The sequence below is a fragment of the Oreochromis aureus genome, linkage group 13 (assembly GCF_013358895.1).
Source record: "Oreochromis aureus strain Israel breed Guangdong linkage group 13, ZZ_aureus, whole genome shotgun sequence".
Lineage (NCBI taxonomy): Eukaryota > Metazoa > Chordata > Actinopteri > Cichliformes > Cichlidae > Oreochromis > Oreochromis aureus.
This window is the reverse complement of record NC_052954.1, coordinates 14,657,731-14,678,017: the sequence shown is the minus strand read 5'-3', so window position 1 is coordinate 14,678,017 and position 20,287 is coordinate 14,657,731. Positions and strand designations below refer to the sequence as shown.

At 40.8% G+C, this 20,287-nt stretch overlaps 1 protein-coding gene across 1 annotated transcript; it reads right to left on the bottom strand.

The window, feature by feature from the left end:
- Positions 1-8,874: 8,874 nt before the first annotated feature.
- On the bottom strand, positions 8,875-17,285 carry kcnk1b (potassium channel, subfamily K, member 1b). Its single transcript, XM_031742941.2, has 3 exons — positions 16,542-17,285; positions 13,686-14,081; positions 8,875-11,621 (listed from the first exon to the last, which is right to left on the bottom strand). The coding sequence occupies exons 1-3, from the start codon at positions 16,894-16,896 to the stop codon at positions 11,365-11,367; spliced, it is 1,008 nt and encodes a 335-aa protein (XP_031598801.1). The 5' UTR covers positions 16,897-17,285; the 3' UTR covers positions 8,875-11,364.
- Between the last annotated feature and the right edge of the window lie 3,002 nt (positions 17,286-20,287).

Genomic DNA, 20,287 nt, shown 5'->3' with positions numbered 1-20,287 from the left:
GGAGAGGCTCAAGTTCATCTTGTATAATGCACCTCTCAACTTCACAGCTCAGCCCAAGCCAAATCGATTCTCACAGTTTGACTTTCGTCTTTGCCAAAACGTAATCATGTGGACACCATCCCTGTGAGGCGCGGCTCGCACATATCAAAGCAGTCATTCTGTGCTATCCAGTACACCATCTTCCACTCCAGCAGACCTCTGATAGTGATCTAATTGATGCCCTGATCTACAGGGCACTGCACTCCTTTCTAAATATGGCTCCGTCTTGAAATGAGAGCCAAAGCTCAAGGCCAAGAAACATAAAATTAGCACAGTTTTTTTTTTTTTTTTTTTGCTAAAATAAATTCTTAAACAATCTATTTATTTCCCTAAAAGCAGGTCCAATCAACCTTTACATAGCTGACATTTTGTTCTGCCATTTCAAGAAAAGCAGAGGTGTTACTAACAATTTCTCCCTTCCATTAAATGTCAAAGCCCGCCTTCATAGTGGCAGGGCCCTGCATGGAGCTGCCCCACTTTAATAGAGCGCAGTCATTAATAATATGTGACATCTGTGGTGGGTTTTGTTGCTACGTGACACGTTGAATAGTAAGTCATGAAAAAATATCTACAGTTTTCTCACAGAGAAAGGTGTAATATTATTAAAGGTGTAGTATTATTTCATAGTTCCTGCTCCCTTAAATCATCCTATGTTACATTTCTAACTTTGAGAGAGAGTTTATTACTTTTGTGGATTAGATTTACTCTTAATAATGCTTCTTTGGCTTAATAAGGATATGCATTAATCCATCCATCCATCCATCCATCCATCCATCCATCCATCCATCCATCCATCCATCCATCCATCCATCCATCCATCCATCCATCCATCCATCCATTTTCTTCCACTTATCCAGTTCAGGGTTACTGGAGCCTATCCCTGCTGTCACTGGACAAAAGGCAGGGGACACCCCAGGCAGTTCGCCGGTCTATCACTGGAATAACACAGAGAGACATATAGAGCCACTTAAAAATGATCAGTTAACCTAACCCCATGCATGTCTTTGGACAGTGGGAGGAACCAGCATGGTCACTTGGAGAACACGTAAACTCCACAAAGAAAGGTCCCCAGCTTTCTGGCGGATTCAAACCCAGGAGCTTCTTGCTGTGAGGTGACCCACATTGCCCCAGCATGTTTTTGTTTTTGTAGTTTGTGGTCCTAATAAAGGGCTCAGAAATCATCTTAGAAAATACTCAGTGGTTTTCATGAATGTAACAGGAGAACAGATTTGATTGAGAAGCACAGGTGTTACTGGTGCATTAATCATGAATCCTCGCTGTTCGAGTGTCCTACTATGGAATCAAGTGAGCCAGTGAGAAATGGAAATCAGCTAATAATTTCTCGATTTACACCTTCTCTTTTCCACTGAGGTCTATTTTCTCAAGGCGCATTTCTGAGTGGACCGTGTGAATGACTGCAAAATAAAGGACACTGGATCCAAAATTACTGTTCTCCCTGAATACAGGATGCTCCTGGAAAAGTAGCAGCACTGATGCAGTGATAGAAAGGTAGTCATAGATTTTCCCATCCTTCAGCAGAAGCTCAATTTGAGCTATTTTCTGTTCTGCACGTTATGAGCTTTGATCTACTTTCTCACTCTTTTGTGTTATTCCTTTTTCTGTGTCCAGTTTTATACCATTAAAAAAAAAAAGAATGATGCAAACCCTGTCTCTGCTCGATATCAATATTTAATGCAACATTCAGCCTGGAAACAGTGCGACAGGCCACTGCTGATTGGCCGATGATGAGAGTGAAGACAAACCCTGAACCAGTAAAAAGGTCACACTTATTACTGTGCATTTAAGACGATTTATAGACATTTTACATTTCTCATCACACTGTAGTTTGACTGAGGAGCATTTTGGTTTGTTCTAATGAAAACAGACATATCTATTTCTCCGTCGCTGAAGAAGGCATCATCTGTTACACAGTTATTTCAACCAGAAGGGCTCATAACTTTTATGAAGGCAGCACAGTAGAGACTCAAGAAAACAAACTAAGAGCTGCTGAGAGGCTGAAATGAGAAACATTTATCCCCATTTAAAACTACATACGTTTCAAATGAGGCTGTCCTTGAAGAGCTGTGTCTCAGAATGGTTCCCCCAGCACTCCTCTGTTTAAGCCTTTGGCAGTTCCAATAAATTAGTCACCTTCAGTCCTTATAATTTTCTCCTTATCTATTTTCCATAAGAAAAATAGGACTCCTAAGCTAATCAAGCCCTCTTCAGGTGATTCCACTGCACTCACTTGCTTTGAGAAAGCACGGCTGGTAACATCCCAGCTTCCCTTTGACTTGATTTGGATCAGTGTGCTGCCCACTGGCACATCTGGTTTCCTCGTTGTTTATTAAAAGTCTTTTGTCTTTTTTGTTTATGGTTGGATGCTCAAGACCACATGGAGCAGAGCAGATCTGGGGGGTTTTTGACAGTCTTTCCTGATGCATTCAGAACACACAATCAAAACAGAAACCAGCACGTATCACGAAACATATGTTCTTTGTCTGGTACGCCTCTTTTCTTATGTATGAATCTGCAGTGCAGTTGGATGCTGGAGACCACATCGTGCGGAGCGGATCTGCTTTCGCAATTTGTGCTGGTACGTCCACAAACAATCGAAGCAGAAAGCATTTTACATCATGAAACATATGTTTATTTTGCGTGCCTTCGTGTCTGTGACGCAAGCGCAGTCTGTGTGCCCGGCAGCAGAGTCACGTCATCGGCTCTGTTTCAATATGTTCCTTTTCTTTGATTCCGTGCAGAGTTTTCTTTGTTTTCCAGTTGCGGTGAAGCTGTTTGTTTTTATTCTGCTTTTGTTTGCTGTCAGTGATGAAATATCGTTTATAATACTAAACTGTGGGTACGCTGCACTTTTCACTTTGTCTCTTAATGAATGCGTGCATGATGTAATTGAATATGGCTTTCTGGTGGGCTCTCTTCTGAAGTTCTCCACTCCTCCTTGAGCTAACTTGTGCAGATGCTGCAGCTCTTCCACGACATCAGAGCAGTCTCTGAAGAAACAGCTTTTCATCTTCCATTCTGATGACAGAGACCCTTTTCAATGCACATGCAACTTCCTACTCATTTTCCTGTAATATGCTTTATCTTTAACATATCCTCTCTCTGGAGTGATGTGCTGGCGGCATCTCACAAGTTCCTTTCATTGACCTTTATTGTACTGCTGCAGGAAACTGTACCACTGACACTATTCTCAAAAACATTAAAAAACAGATGACATTTTGACATTGGCGTCTCTCGTTTTTCTTACTGTTGAAAGGCATTATTTGTGGTGCACTGAACGTTGTTTTCATGACATTTAAGTAGCATAGGCTCAGGGGAGCATGGACTGATGTGCGATTTTCTCCTTAGGCCTTGTTCTTTTTCTCATTCCGAGTGGTCATATTTAATTTCCTTTTTGTATCCCTGAGTGCTTTGTTATTAATCGTTTCCACTCTGAGATCTTAACACATCATGTGTACTGCAGTCTCTGCTTCCAGTCAAAGCTGCCCCTTCTTCCCAAGAAGAATTTCTTGTGGCTCAGTTTTTGCTGTAATAATTTCTGTTTCGTTATTAATCCTGCCGAGTCAGCCTCTCCCCTAAAAGATGTGCAGATGACAAATTAGAAGCAGCAGATTTTCCACCGTTTACTCTGCTACCAAAATCTGACACACATCATTTCACATCATCAGGGGTGGCTGCGGCTCAGGAGTTAGAGCATGTCACCTACTGTTCAAACGGTTGGTGGTTCAATCCCCGTCTGCTCCAGTCTGTGTGCATTCTAATGCATCCACTGGGGTGATTGCATGAATAGCTGAGTTAGAATATGTAAAATCGAGTCCATTTACCATCATCTTGAAGGTTTAAGTCTAAAACTGGAATGAATACAATAGATAAATATAGTTATTATCATTTAATTAATAACTATTGACTTTATCTGTCTGTTGTGTGAGTGAATTAGGTGTATTTAAAATATAATTTACATAATCACAGCTATGAAAAGAAGTTATGAAAAAACAAAGTAATATGGTGAACCACTGACCGTCTCTCCCACACCTGTCGAAAGCAGATGTAAAATATTCTCTGATTTTAAAACCCTGAATTCTGTCACAACTTTTGGCAGGCACCCTGTAGTTCCAAAGGCCTGTGTTATTTCTTAAGGGTGCAATTGTTATTCATCTGCCATTATTGGTAAGGCTGACACACAGCTGGAGAGAAGAAGCAGATTCCTCAAGGACTAGAGTTCGTGCTGATGCTACTATGTGTCAACATCATGGACCAGTGTGCCGCATACAGCACAGCTCCGATGGGACGAAAAGATTGGCATCAACCGTCTTCTTTTTCTGGCAAAACTTAACTGCCCTGATTTCCATTATTAGATATTCTCTTTTTACTTTTGCTGACAAACAGATGAATAAAGTAGCCACAGAAAGTTCCCTCTCTGTTGTATAGAGTCAACAAACGAATGCCTCTATAGATTCAGTCAGACAGCAGTCATTCAGCTAATGGCAGAACTTTAGCCTCTCCCAGCTGAAACACATTATTATGTCCATTACAGCCATGTTATTATTATTGATAGCTGGTCACAACTGGTCGCCCCATGCTGCACAAGGAACACTTAGCAGCATGCTTCAGGTCCAGAAAGGCATATGACAAATGGCTTCATATTTATAGCCAATTGTTTATTATTTTATTCATTTCTTCTTGTTTTGCAAGTTGTGGGGAGTGAGGATAGTCTGCAAATCAGAGCATTGTGAGGTTATTGGTTAAGTTTAAGACGCACTGATCATATCAGAAATTTACATGGCAGTTAGTCAGCTTTCTTTCTTCATCTTCTTTTTTTTTTGATGGCAGTTGTGTTGTTAAATGCATAATTTTGTAACTTTTGTCATCTAATTAATGTCCACAGCATCTTCTCTACATCAAATCTCTTTCAGATGTCTTCTCAGTACAGCTTTAGTGGGATATAAAGGTAGAAAACACAGAATAGGAGCCCTCTGCTGTTGCTTTCCCAAGAGTTTCTTTGTATTCCCCGGGCATTCATATCTATTTAACCCGACTGCCAATATATTTCATGGTTTTTTGCTTTTTTTCCCCATCCACTCATGTTTGTTATATGTATATGTATATGTGCCTGCACGAAACTTGATGTGAGCTCAGTCTTGATGTCCTCCAAAAATCACACACCACAGAGATAGTTTTTCACTGTAGAATAGCTGCAAGAGAACAAACGCCTGTGGCTACATCATCCAATTAGCATCTTCCCTCTCTTCTCTCCTCCCTCCTGGTACTGTCAGTCTGTCTCACTTCTTATTCATTCAACACATAGTTAACTGGAGCAATCTGCAAATGTCTTTGCATATATACAGCTTTAAAAAACTGCAACCTGAAAGACATTGCTTGGTGTAATTTTAATCAGTTGGATCAATCTTGAGTACCTTATAAGTATAAATAACACCCACTGTATGTCAGTAAAATGAACATGTTGTGTTTGCTGTAGCAAATGAGAGCAGTTGCAGACTTAGCAGTGGGGAATAGTTGTGCTTGAGGCCTCTCGCAATCACATTGTCCCAGTGTGTGTGTGTGTGTGTGTTTGTGTTTGTGTGTCTGTGCGTGTGTTTCAGGATATAAATAGAGTTGCTCCACCATCAGAAAGCGGTGCTATAGGGTAGATGCCAGTCGTCGCCTCAATCTAGCCCAACCCACCCCTGTCCTGCCTGACCCCTGAGTGCCGGCACTGTGAGCATATGAGGACCAAAATTGTTCTAAAAGCAAACTCAAGATGAAATGTCAAGCAGTATGCAATATATGACTGGGTGCTACTACAACAAGTTTTACTTTTAGGTTATGTGAGAACGAGTGTTTAATTTAAGCTGGAACATATCAGTCTTAAATGACGTGCAATTAACACCAGATGAGGACTGTTTAAAAACAAACTTTACATGATAAGTAATACTGTCAGGATGAGACTTCATATCTGGTTGTTTGGATCTGGATCCCTCAGACAGCTTCCCGTACGCTCATAAATCATGTTAAAAACAAAAAGGTCAAATGGCAATATTAATGACAAGAAACTGCTGGTAAATTTCAGTCAAGTGTGTAGAAATGAACCTTCAGGGGATGCTTCTGTTCTGCCCCGTTACATTCTTGACTGACAGCCCGGCTGCGTCCTCTGACAATTATACGTATGTCAAAAGACGCAGCCAGTGTGGGTACAAACTAATAGCAATACAAACCACACAAAAAAAACTGAGACAATGAATGAAGCATCTTAAGTGGTAATAGGCAAATGTAGAGGGGAAAGTAGAGCTTTAGCCAAAGATGGAAGCTATTTGGTTGGAGTATCTGGAGTCTGGAGTGACTCCAATCTCATTTTGCTGTAAGCACAGATGTTGCTTGTGCATGCACAATGTTTCATTTTCAGTGAGGGGGCGATCTCGCTACTTTTTATTCAGCACTGTTTTCTCTGTGTTGGCAGTTAAATGTCATCCATAATTTACAGACATTATTTAACAGCAGAGATGGAGAATTTGATTAAAATGAAGACGGACGGACGGACAGACAGACAGACAGACAGACAGACAGACAGACAGACAGATAGATAGATAGATAGATAGATAGATAGATAGATAGATAGATAGATAGATAGATAGATAGATAGATAGATAGATAGATAGATAAGACACAGCTATTCCAGTTACAGTTTGAAGACAGATAATTGGCTTCCAATAAATACTTGCTTCGAGCGCGTATTCTATATTCATGGAGTTAATAACATGGATGTCAGCTCAGTGGCTGCTGCAGTGAGAGGTGCCTGCATGTCAAAGTTGGTTACACTTCTCTTTGACATGAAGCTGCTTACAGCTGCTTAATAAAACAAAAGCACTGCACAATTAAATTGACTTTCCTTAGAGAGATATGTGCCACCTGCAGCTAGGAAAAAAAACAACAACAACAACAATAAAGCAATATAATATGTAGGTAGGATCAATGGTGAGGCTGGAGGGCATCACAAAATCACGGACAAACCAAGATGCAAAACAAATATTTCAAGAGTATTACTGTGTTTGCTTTATATATTTCATTGTATCAGATATTGTCTGGTCCTAAAGCCTCTATATGTTATGCAAATTCAAATCCTTTGCATGATGTTGTGGGAAGATTTTGATTGTAATCGTGTGTAATCGTCTCTTTCAACAGCTACCAATGTCCTTTCTCTCATAAAGTTTCCCAGGAGCCTAACTATTGTTTTTTTGCTGAAATGAGAAATAGTTTCAGATTAATCACTTCTTTCAGATCCTGCAGAGCCAACGTATTCACCTCCAGCTTGAATTACTGACAGAAACAAAGTGTGATGAACACCCATATCCATTTTTAAGGTCGTAACGGTGCATTCAAGCATCAATACATATATATATATTTAAAAAGCCTAGAAAAGACCCTGTGGTTATTTGTTCTGCTTTTACTTTTCAATTCCTCCCACACAAAACCAGCAGAAAGTGACTGCAAATTTCCCCTTCATATTATCATGTGTTACTACAAGAGACACACAGGTGTTGGGGCACATTTCCTATTAGCTAACACTTAATTTTCCTGTGTTTAAATTTTATAACATTTTGCATGAAATGCCTCTCATGATCCTGGGTCTTTGAACAAGTGTTTTTGACTTTATGACAACTTTTGTTTATTTATATATTTTCCGTTTGATTCTTAGTTTGCTTGGTGGTTATATTTGCAACTTTATGTATTTGCTTAGGGAATTTACTCGTAAGTTCTTACATCCTCTTTGCATAACAGTTTAATTGTTCCCGCAGTGCTTTTTGTTCCATCCTCTTGTGTCAATTCCCCTATATTAAGTTCACGTACATGTTTGTGTTTCCCTGTTTAGTTATCACTTCCATTCTCACTTCAATCACTTGTGGCGGTTTTTTATTTCTAGGATCTTACATTTAGTTTTACCTTCTCTCCTGTCTCGTTGTCTTTGATTACTATCACCTAAATCTCATTACCCAGCTGTGTTCGCTTACCCCCTTAATTGCTGTCTTGTGTAAAGGGAGGTCAGTGTCCCCTTTAGTCTTTGTCACATTGTGTTCTCCCAGCTATCCAATCGCCTCTGCTTATCCATTTCAGGGTTGCGGGTAGGTGGCTGTAACCTATCCTGGCCGCCGTAGGCTGAGAGTTGCCAGCCTGTTTCGGGGCTAACACAAAGAGACAGACAACCACTCATACTTGCATTCACACCTACATCCAATGTAGACTCACCACTTAAGCTAACCCCAATAACTGCAGAGGCACCCTGGGAGAACTCACACTGACATGGGGAGACAATAAACTAGAAAGGCTCCGGCCAGATGGTGTATTTGAACCAAGGACCTTCTTGCTGTGAGACAACAGTGCTAACCACTGTTCTCAACCAGCTGCTGTGTACTTTAGATTCAGTTAGCTTGCCCAACTTTGTGTTGGATTTTGTTATTAACTTTGTTGGCTTTGGACTTTGCAATTGCAAAAATAAAGGTTAGTATTTTGTTACTACATTTTTTACACTTTTTAAAAAATCGACTTTAAAGTCAGCTGTGTTGTGTTGCGTTTTGTTGTGTTTAGTTGTGCTTAGTGCCAACATGGACAGTTTCCAATTTTGTTGTACTATTGTACTAAGTATGACTGTGAAATGACAATAAAGAGTTATCTTATCGTATTGTATCGTATCTTATCTTATCTTATCTTATCTTATCTTACTTGTGTCATCCTGAGAGCCAGCATTTGGGTCTGTACTTTTTGGGTCTGTACTTTTTGGGTCTGTACTTTGCAATTCATCACACACACAAAAACGAAGAACTCCAATTAATTAATAACAAACACTTTATTTAAGACACACTTTTACAGTTTATTTGTTTCTTATTCCTATGCTGAAATGAAGTTCATGTAAAACCTTGATACACAATGGTATTCATGTACAATCATAGTATTGCAACACTAAAATACTTAACAAGAAATGTGAATCTATAGCATCCACCACTGAAGAGATATGTACAAAAACTCATGAATACAAATACTCCAAACATGCCATTTCTCAGCATGAATAAATAATGTCAGTGTACTTCCATTTGTAATCCTTCAAATAATGTTTATTCCCTGATCAAAGCTAGAACTACCTCACCTGACAGCTTTTGCCTTTGAGATAACATGTAGGATCAAAGCCTTAACATCAATTTGCTTAATCTGTCTACAAAGCAATTAAACATCTTACAGTAAAACTAAGGCGAGTAACCCCCAAGTTTCAAGTTCTCCTTTTTCTCCTGAAGAAATCTGAACAAAATCAGTGTTTCACAGTTCCCATGAAGGACCAGACTGGCATGAAAATAGAAAGAGAGAAAAACCACTGATCTACAGAACACACTGTTACAAATCAGTGAACCAACTCAAGTGGTAATCTTTCAGGTCATGACACCTGTATGCACTGTTCCAAACAAATGAAACTGAAATTAGAGTCAGCAGAGCAGTCAGTTTTTCTGCACTCTCACGGGGCTTTAAATGTCATGTAGCAAAAAAAGCATTAAAAAACATTACATTCAAAACCTAATGAAAAGCTGTAACCTGATGCGAAAGACGAGGTCAGAACTTTATCTCCATAAAACAGATTGTGCCAGTGTCACTGTTCACAGAAACGGGAGGTGCCGTAATTGAAAACGAGGTTTTTCATTACAGCAGCACGCGTTAGAGGACAGATGATGACCGTGAAACTGCTGTATCTGACATAACACTTTCCCTCAGTCTTAAAACTCGCTCATTTAAAGTCACTTAATTCGATTTAAATCTGAGACAATGGATAAAAACTGGGATTTAGCTGCGCTCCTACTGTGGAGTTCATAATTTCCTCTTTTCCTATTGCACCGTGTATAGAAATGAATTGCTTAAATTAATTACCGAGAATATTTTGTAAACCTTCCCCAGTCAATATTCAAAGACGTACACTTCTTTATTCAAACTTTGTACATACGCTAAAAAATTTGCTGTTCAACACTATTCTTTTCTAGCTTAGAGCAATTCTCAAGTTTTACAAAGTATCTATGAAAAAAAAAAGTCTTTCCAATAGAAAAAGAAAAAAAGGTTTTCAGGAATTCTTGTACTCGGGTGTTTGTGCAAACTGAGCTCTCTTTGTTGAAGGTAAAACGCCACGGGTCAGCCCTCTGCAGTTCTCTTTTTGAGCTGGGCTAACGTCACATCCCTTTTCAGACACTTTAGCACACGTTAAGCCATTCAGATGAATCAATAAATTATAGTTCTTGACACAGTAACAACTCCCAAACAGAGCTGCAGCATGAGAAAATCCACAAATGTTTTTCCCGATGTTTTTCCCGATGTAATATGACAATGTGGAGTGTGACCGGAATATTTAACACCTCTATGAAGATGACCCAAGCAGACTTAAAGAGAAAAGCAACATGCTTGTAAAGTGTTTCTAATTGGCTGCCCGCCGGGGGAAAAAAAGCCTGCTTTTTAAAAAGCTTTCTCAAAACGATCATGTTTTCAGGATATATTCTGATGTCAACCTCATAAATCAATCGTGAAAAACATAATATGCAACGAAAACAGGAACCTGAAACTCAGCGGGAGCCAATTCAACAGCGAGGAGCGCGACAAACTGTACCGAGCAATAAACTAATTAGACTTTTAAAAAAACAACTTTTAAATAAAAATGTGATGACACGTTTCAAGTAAACAGCTTAAAATAATTCGTTTCCTTTTAGATGTATCAACATCACTTTGAATCATCTTCACGGCGTGGAATAATTGGAGGTGTCACCGCACATTTACATTTTCAAACATTAACCTGATTATGTACATTCCACATATCTGTCAAGCATCTCTATTTACAAGATGCACACATGTTTATGTACTATTTTAAGACAGACAACAGAGATTTGTCCTGCATTTTAGCTAAATTCAAGAAAGCCTAACTTCGAAAATATTCCTAAATATGCAATAAATAATGCAGCTTTCAATGGTGCCGAGTGTCTGTAGGACAGAAATACAGCAGAAGGTTTTTTTTTCTTTTATCACTGCCTCTGTATTTATAGCCACTGTTACAATATTCATTTTCTGCCTTATTAATATACATAATTTTAATCTCTGCTGCGTAACACTATTGTCAGTATTGTGGTTCACTAAAGGAAAATGTCTGCTTGATCTAAGAAGTCTCTTTTTTTTCTTTTACAACTACAATTTGCAGGGCTGAGTGTTAAACAAAGCCTACAGCTAAGATCTACTCATTCTCTCTGCCAATAGCCTTGCCACCCCACTTCTACATTTTTAATCCCTTAATAAGTGAATTTACTGGATCATAGGATCGTCGTTGGGAGAGGCCAGAGTCGGGACGCTAACAAACGTCTGGGATTTGTCCTGGCTCTGGGTTGTGCCGCTGTTGGACACCGTAGTGAAGGAGAGTTGATCGTGTTCCAAAATGGCGAGGCGGTCGACCGGCTTCTCCTTCTTCAGGTAGAACATTTTCCTGAGCTGCTTCAGTTGTTGCAGCTCACAGAAGGTCTCCAGTACCACTAGCATGACTATGAGGCCCAAGATCAGGTAGACTGATGAGACAAAAAAAAGAACAGGCAGGGATTAGGAGGCATATGAGTAATGATCTGCAGTGTAATTAACACCATATTAAAAGCATTTTCTTTAATCCTGATGTGAAATCACTTCCCTTGGATTTAAATAGAGGTTTAAAGCCTGACTTAATCTCATACCTGCAGCATATTTATCATTTATAATGCAGCATATTTTTTCAGCATGGTGGCTGCAGATGATGTTTTGCTACTTGATCCAAACACAGTGGATTTACTCATAAACACTGTTGTTTTATGGATCAACACAAGAGGGCAGTGCAAACCATCCATGTTAACAAAAACAGGGAGCATGCTTTAGAATACTGAGACAAAGAGAAAATGGAAAGGATAGTGTAACATTGATAGTTGGTGGTTTTTTCCATATCAAAACAGAGCCTGGCATTTGTAGGAAATGCTATTCTTTACTGTTGTATCAATTTAAGTAACAGCATTTTCTGAATAGTGCAAAATCCCGAGTGCAACTCACAGAAGGAGTGGCTGCTTAACCCCAAAGGCAAGACTGAAGAGATTTTAGCAAATGAGGTAGTTTGTTCAGTATATACTGAACAAAACGCCTGCTGTTTTTTAGTTGTTCCACTTACATCACAATGGTAACACAGTTATGGTCATATCACTTCCGATGCATGTAATTTTTCACAGAGGAAGTTGTACAAATGTGTCTGGAGCCATTCATGCAAACAGACGCGTTCTGTTCCTGCCTCGTCTCCTCCTACAGACTGGCACATTGTGCCTACAAATTGACGTCTATTTTTCTCTCTCTCTGACTCTCTGACCACACACCCACATCACAAATGCTGGAGACAGTCGAGTGGAGTAACATTTGACATTCGTGTGCACCCACTCCCTGCCAAGACTCTATGGGTTTAATTGAGTTTCACTTTTTTGCACTCTAGCTACCATTAACTCTCAGGGTGCTGCTAAGAATATGCTGCACAAGACAACCAGAAAATGCAGGCATGACCTTCCTGCTGTCGCCAGTAGGTTATCGTCCAGATTTAAAACTGCTCTAACCTTGTTTATTAATAACTAATATGGCTTTAAACACATTAAAAAACATGCATATAACTGGCAATTGTAACTGAAGGTTTTAAGAAATTGAATGTGCAGACTCAACTAGAAGGCACTGATTACTTCTACTTTACTGTAGAAAAACTATATCCTAGACACCACGTGTTCTTTGATGATGACATAAAACCTACGGCTGCACTGTAATTCCTAACGTGTGTGCCTGTAATTCTGATGCATGCACTCACAACACGGCGCATGGTGTAATTTTCACAAACAGGTCAAAGATAGACCCGGCTAACTGTGTTACAAAGTGGCAGATCAAAGTTGGCCATATTAAAACCCACTAAAAGTGATTTTTCTCACATCGGAAAAATAACAGCATTCGTTCTCACACATTTGCAATTTAAATGAAGCGAAGCCTGTGAGCTAATTTGGGCAGGCAACTGGCTCACTCACACATAACACTGCCCTGCTTTCATCGTACCAAACACGCCCTCCTGATCTGCTGGTCTATTTAAACAGCATAAGTTCCTGTCTCACCCTCTGACGTGTTAGTCCTGTTGCTGCCCTGCATTATCTGCTGTTTTATCCCTTACACCACCCTCAATTTAATCCATCCATGATAATGAGCTCAGATGTCAAACTCTGGCTGTATTCTACAGCTGTTATTTCCAAATGAGAGTTGAACAAATAAAGACTATCACTTTAGCACATGTTACACATTCTGACACTATGTGTGACTTGTTGAGGCTCTTTCCTCACTTTATAGCTTAATTAGGAAGCGAGTGCTGTTTTTAAGTGTAAACAAAGCAGGTCCTAGTTTATGAAGGATGTTGTAATTTTGAGGATCAGAGGCACTAAGAACGATATCGTAATCCAAAAATGTATTTTCTTAATAGTGATTAGACCAAAATAATAGATCTACAGAATAATTTAGTTATATAATGTCACTAAAAAACCTCTGATAAGAATCAAAGTGGACAGTCAGCTAATAACACTCTCAAAAGCGACACTCACCAGTGATGCCCACTTTGTAGAGCTCCCTGAACTTCTGATTGGCCGCCTCTCCGGGCACGTAGTCTCCGAGGCCAATGGTGCTGAGCGAAATGAAGCAGAAGTAGAAGGACTCCAGGAAGTTCCAGTTTTCTTCCAGCGCCGAGAAGATGGCGGCAGGGATAAGGAAGAAGCAAGAGACTGCCAACATGCCAAGCACAGTGGCATGAACAATGGCCACCAGTGGCTTGGACAGGCCCCAGTGTATGTGGATGTACGTAATCGGCCTCCGTGTGCTAAATACCATGATCCGTTGCACCACAGCAGTGAGGAATAGAAGGGTGAAGGGGATGCCGATCACGGAGTAAATAATGCAGAAGGCCTTCCCGCCGTCTGACAGTGGTGCTGTGTGCCCATATCCTGCAGAGGAAAAACATTAGGACCATCAAAAGCTGCAGAATAATGTAGGATTGCAACGCCTCTGTAATCACTGCTATAAATCATAGTCTGTTGTTCTTTCTTCTGCCATGTCAGGTGTGACTGCAGGAAAGAACCAAGCAAATATTTACCATGAAAAGCGATCTGTAAGTACACAGTAAGTTTGTAGCTTGTGTGTATTTCATGGGAAGAGAGTTCAATTTAACTAACAGGAACATCCTGCATCACAGTTACTGAGTAAACCAAACGTTTGGAGGATATAAAAGTTATGACTTCTTCTTTTAGTATTTAGTGGCACGCAACAAATTTATTTATTTATTTAGTTATTTAATATAATTGTTTTTTAATGCATTTTGTCTTGGACTTCAATCTAAATTTAAGATAACTGACTAACGTTTTATTTCATTAAAAAAGTATATATATCTTAGCTAATTTTCACTTTTATAGCAGCAACAGATCTCAAAAGTCTAGAAAAGTGAGTAGTATTTTTTTGCCAACTAACTACATTAAATTGCAACAGGTAGGTAACAGGCTTGGGTATAAACAGAGCATCTTATAGCGGCAGAGTTTCTCAGAAGTAAAGATGAGCACGGGTTCACCAACCTGCAAAAAACTGTATCAGCAATCTGTGGAACAATCTCAGAATAATGTTCCTAAATGTAAGACTGTGATGACTGTAAACATCTCATTATCTACACAGTACACAGTGTCATCAAAAGATTCAGAAGAAGTCTCTGTGTGCAAGAGACAAGGCTACAAATCAGTAGCAGACTTCTATAATTTTCAAGCACTCAGGTGAAACTGCAATGAAAACAGGAATGATTTTGTTGTCACAATCACTGAATCTGCTCAGGAAAACTTCCAGAAATCATTGTCTGTGAACACAGTTTTCAGGTTAAAGTAGGTCCTGTCTGAGCCAAATCTCATTTTGTAAGTTTGAACAAACAAATTGTAAGGTTTTTTTTTTGGAAAACATGGACACCAGATCCTCTGGACTACAGAGGAGAGGGACCATCTGGCTTGTTATCAATGATCAGTTCAAAAACCTGCATCTCTGATGGTATGGGGGTGCGAACCAGTGACTATGGAAATGACATTGTGCACATCTGGAAAAGCACCACAAATGCCAAAAAGCATTTCTCTGCAGCTGGTCTCCTTCAGATGTTTAGACTGTTATTAAAAGAAGAGGGGAGGCTAAACAGCGGAAAACACAGAACTTTTGTGACTTTTTTGAGACATGTTGCTGCAACCAAATTCAAAATGAGCAAACATTTTTCCTAAAATGATGCATTTTCTCAGTTTTAAACATTTTATTTTTTCTGTGTTTGATTGTGAATTAAACATGAGCGCATTAGATTTGCAAATTCCAATTCCAGCATTTATATTTTAATCGTGCTTTATATGAGTATGCATACAGTCATTCCTACACCTTCTCTGCAGCCATGTTTCTGTCTGCTTAAGCTTTATCAGTATCTGTGGTCTCGTTTAAGTCGTGCTGAACAACTTTCTGCTGACTTTTCTAAACTTGCATTGGTGTGAAAACATACCTGACCTAAAACAGACCTAAAAAGAGCCTGAAAACAGAGGACTACCGTCTCACAACATGCAAATGATAAAACTGTTTCCTTGTGACAAAAATCCCAAATAGTTCACCTACACTTTCCGCTTGTTATTTAGCAGCTACAGTGTAACTACATCACTTCAGAATAAGACCTGCCCTAGGTAATACCATAATTGTCACTGCACATTTACTGAGTAATGTGTTTTTGTAACGTAACAAAGGCCACAGAAAATATCCAACAATAACAGGGAGTGTCTGACACTGAATGGTAAAATGACACGCAGGCAAAAACGCAGACCTTAGTCAAGTCCTGTTTACTGTCATCAATTCTGTTGAGACTTAAAACAAGATACTACGATCATTATTTTCCCATTTAGGAAGAAACTGGGGCACAGGGTACCTTTACTACAGTGTATGTTGTAACCTCACTGATGCCAATCTGTCAGGCTAAAGTTCTTCCTGTGCGCCGACTGATCAGCAAGGCACGTATGCCCTTTGTGAAGTTATTTGGGAAAACAAATACATAACTTCTAACTTAACAAAGCTATTTCTTACACCTTAAGAAAAATGACAGAAAACCACGTGTCTGCTAATGCACTTGCCTAAAGCAGAATATGTGTGGCTGTCTGGGAGGGTTAAGGCCTGCTTCTACAGCTATAGCTGTTAGAAGAAGATATTTAAATTTCTATCGCTAGCTGTAAATATATATATATATATACACACACACACACACACACACACACACACACACACACACACACAATGTGTGTGTCCCATTTGTACTAAGACCCGTGGTTTGTGTGGCCTTGTCAGGCGCTTTTTCTGCGCTATGCTGCGCACCTGCTCGGCTGCAGCATCACCCAGCCTGCCCAGGACCCTACCTGTGGTGGACAGCACCGTGCTGGCGAAAAACAGCGCTGAGGTGAAGTCCCAGTTCCAGTTGGCCGAGGCGTTATTGAGGATGGAAACCCCGTAATTGCTCGCCTCCAGCGCCTTCTTAAGAAACTGCTCCAGCCTCTCCTCGGAGAGGCAGTCATTTTCCTGGAGAAACTGCTTCTTAATATTCCTCAGTTCCTGCCGCAGGAGGTCTTCGTAGGGCAGCTCGACCGATGAGAAAACAACTGCGCCGAATATGAGATAGAGGAGGTAGCCCACCACCAGGGAGACGAAATACCACGTCGATTTGTGAGTCTGTATCAAACGCACACAGGAATTGCTGGCTAAAGACTGGAGCATTTTTAAGAGGTGTATCACACCGGTGTGATACTAAGCTACGTTTGTCTACGGGTGTTAATTTGACCGCCTAACGTCCTAAATTGACAGCATATATCCTACACGCAGGGATGTAATAGAGACAAAGCGCGAAACGAGGAACCGCTTTCCCCTGACTGAAACCTGCCACTTGGTGCTTTCAAGTGCAGTCGGTAATCTCGATGTAATACCTTTACAAAAGGAGTGTTTATACTACAAACGCGTATCGAGTTGGTACGCTGTCGTCCCTGGAGATCCTTTGGATAGATAAAACCCAAAAAAGGCACACTGCTAAGAGGCTGGTTCCTAATCTAAGCGTTTAGCTTTTACTCTGTGGGAGAAAATCCGAGCTTCAAGCGCTTATGAAGGCATCAAATGATGTGGCGGAGACAAAGGGCGTGTGACGCAAGAACTTCCCCTTTCTCCCCTGGCAGGTAGCCGAGCCTGTCTTTCGATTTCTAGTCAAAACAATCGAGAGACGTCAAAAAGATATTTTCGCTAACCACAGATGGCTGTCATGGTGGGTAGATGAAGAAACGCCCCAGTGTACTCACAGGGGGGCCTGGGGTTAACTGAGGCGTGGAGACTCAGGTCCCAAACGGCAAAATTATTATTGGCCCAGTTCTGTGACAGCCAACACTTACTTCTGTCCTACATACAGAATGACGGCCCATTGCTGGTCCACTCCTGCCTGCCAGATCTCAATCACATGAGCTGAGGTTTGTGGTGACATAATACCTAAAAAATCAAAGTTAAAGCTAATGCAGGTAGAATGGCTGTTACATCATTGTTAGTAACAATGAAACAAGAATATTTTGAATTAGAATTAGAATTCAACTTTATAGTCATTGCACATGTCACAGGTACAGGGCAACGAAATGCAGTTTGCATCCATCCAGAAAGTGCTTTAGTCGTGATATAGATATATTACAATATAAATTAGCAATAATAGAGATGTGTAAGTATATTACAGAAATGGGTCTATTATGGTATGTTATAATGTACACAGTGTGAAGTATGTTATGAATATTCTATAACTATAAGTATGTACAGGCTGTAGTGAGTACAAGCTATGTACAGGCTATGAACAGGATATAAATATGAAATAAAAACTATACAGAAATCTGAGATATACAGTTATACAGAATGTGAACTATGTAAGTTATAAACAGTTGTGGGATTAAAAATTATCGTATGTACAGAATGATTATCTACACAGAACTATACAGTAGTGGTAAAGTGCTAGTGGTTGTGGGTGTGTGTATGTTCAGTCCATGAGTTTAACGTGAGTCAGATGTCAGGAGGCAGAGTTCAGGAGTCTGACAGCTGTGGGGAAGAAGCTGTTCCGGTACCTGGTGGTCTTAGTCCGGAGGCTCCTGTAGCGCCTCCCAGAGGGCAGGAGGGTGAAGAGTCTATGTGATGGGTGACTGGGGTCTCTGATGATTTTCCCAGCCCTTTTCAGACACCGCTTCCTGTAGATGTCCTTTATGGGAGGAAGTGGTGCTCCGGCGATGCGCTGGGCAGTTTTCACGACCCTCTGCAACGCCTTCCGGTCCGAGGCAGAGCAGTTCCCGTACCAGACTGTTATACAGTTGGTCAGGATGCTCTCGATGGTGCAGCGATAGAAGTTCACCAGGATGTCTGAGGACAGGTGGTTCTTCCTCAGAGTCCTCAAGAAGAAGAGGCGCTGGTGAGCCTTCTTGACCAGCTTGGAGCAGTTGGTCGTCCAGATGAGATCCTCGGAGATGTGGACTCCCAGGAACTTGAAGCTGCTCACACGCTCCACAGCCATCCCCTTAATGTGGATGGGTGGATGTGGGTCAGCACATTCCTCCTGTAGTCCACGATGAGCTCCTTAGTCTTCTCGGTGTTAAGCAGCAGGTTGTTTGTGTCGCACCACTCAGCCAGACGATCCACCTCCTCCCTGTAGGCGGCCTCATCGTTGTCACTGATGAGGCCAATCACCGTGGTGTCATCTGCAAACTTAATGATGGTGTTGGAACCATCAGCAGGTCTGCAGTCATGGGTGAAGAGGGAGTAGAGGAAAGGGCTCATCACACAGCCCTGTGGTACACGGTGTTCATTGTGATTGTTGATGAGCAGCGGTTATCCAGTCGGACATGTTGGGGCGGTTGGTCAGGAAGTCCAGTAACCATTTGCAGATGAGGGAACTGATGCCCAGGTCTGTCAGTTTCCTGATGAGTTGTGAGGGGTGGATTGTGTTGAATGCTGAACTGAAGTCTATAAACAGCATTCTGGCGTAGGTGTTGTTGTTGTCCAGGTGTGAGAGGACAGAGTGCAGTGCGATGGAGACTGCATCCTCTGTGCTCCTGTTCTGGCGGTATGCAAATTGGTGGGGGTCCAGGGTGGGGGAGACAGGATTTGAAGTGTGCTAAGACCAGCTGCTCTAAGCACTTAGTGATGATGGGGTGAGGGCTACTGGGCGGTAGTCATTGAGGCTAGATGGGTTGGAGTTTTTGGGTATCGGGACGATGGAGGTGGATTTGAAGCAGGCGGTACCACAGCGTGGGCCAAGGACAGGTTGAATATGTCTGTGAGCACTCCTGCAAGCTCCCCAGAACACGCTCTGAGAACACGCCCGGGGATACCATCAGGACCTGCAGCCTTGTGGACATTGATCCTGCTCAGCACCGCTCCTACATCGGTGGGGGAGAGAGTCAGAGGAAGACAACACAACTAAATATGTCAGATAGAAGTGACAGGTCCAGTATGTTCCATTGTAAATATATTGGAGTCATCATCAGGCAACATACAGTCGAAATACACAAGGGTGACTACATCACAGTTGTACTTACTGAAGAGTGTTATTTGCATTGATGACATAGAAAGGAAAAATACTATTCAGAGTGTTACCACTGAGTCAAAGGTGTGGTATGGTTTAAAACGATCCATCAACCGTCGTTATGCATAGATTACCCTGTCAAAGATCTCCTTTTGTTTCTTTAAAGTTACCTGCCCTTCGAAAATATGTTTTGCGTTACTCGAAGTGTTTTCCTGTCACACAGCATTTTTTTTAGTTTTTCAAGTGTTTAAAAGTTTTTGCGGGATTGCTTGTACCAGACAATACACTGTTAAAAATCAGATTATATAAAACTCTTCACTTTGTTTCCAACGCCTGAGCAACGAGTAGCTAAATCTTTAATTGCTTCTCTTTTTCCACAGAACAGGAGAGATCCTGGTCGCGTAACTGAGACCGATGGGAGAGGAATGACAATAAATTATTGATTAAAAGACTAGGCAATTTACCTAGGTTAACACAAATTCAAATAAGAGCGCCACCTATCCAAATAAGACCGGTAGAGCACCCAGATTCCATTTAATTTAACGTTTTACATTGTACTAATGCAAAAAATGA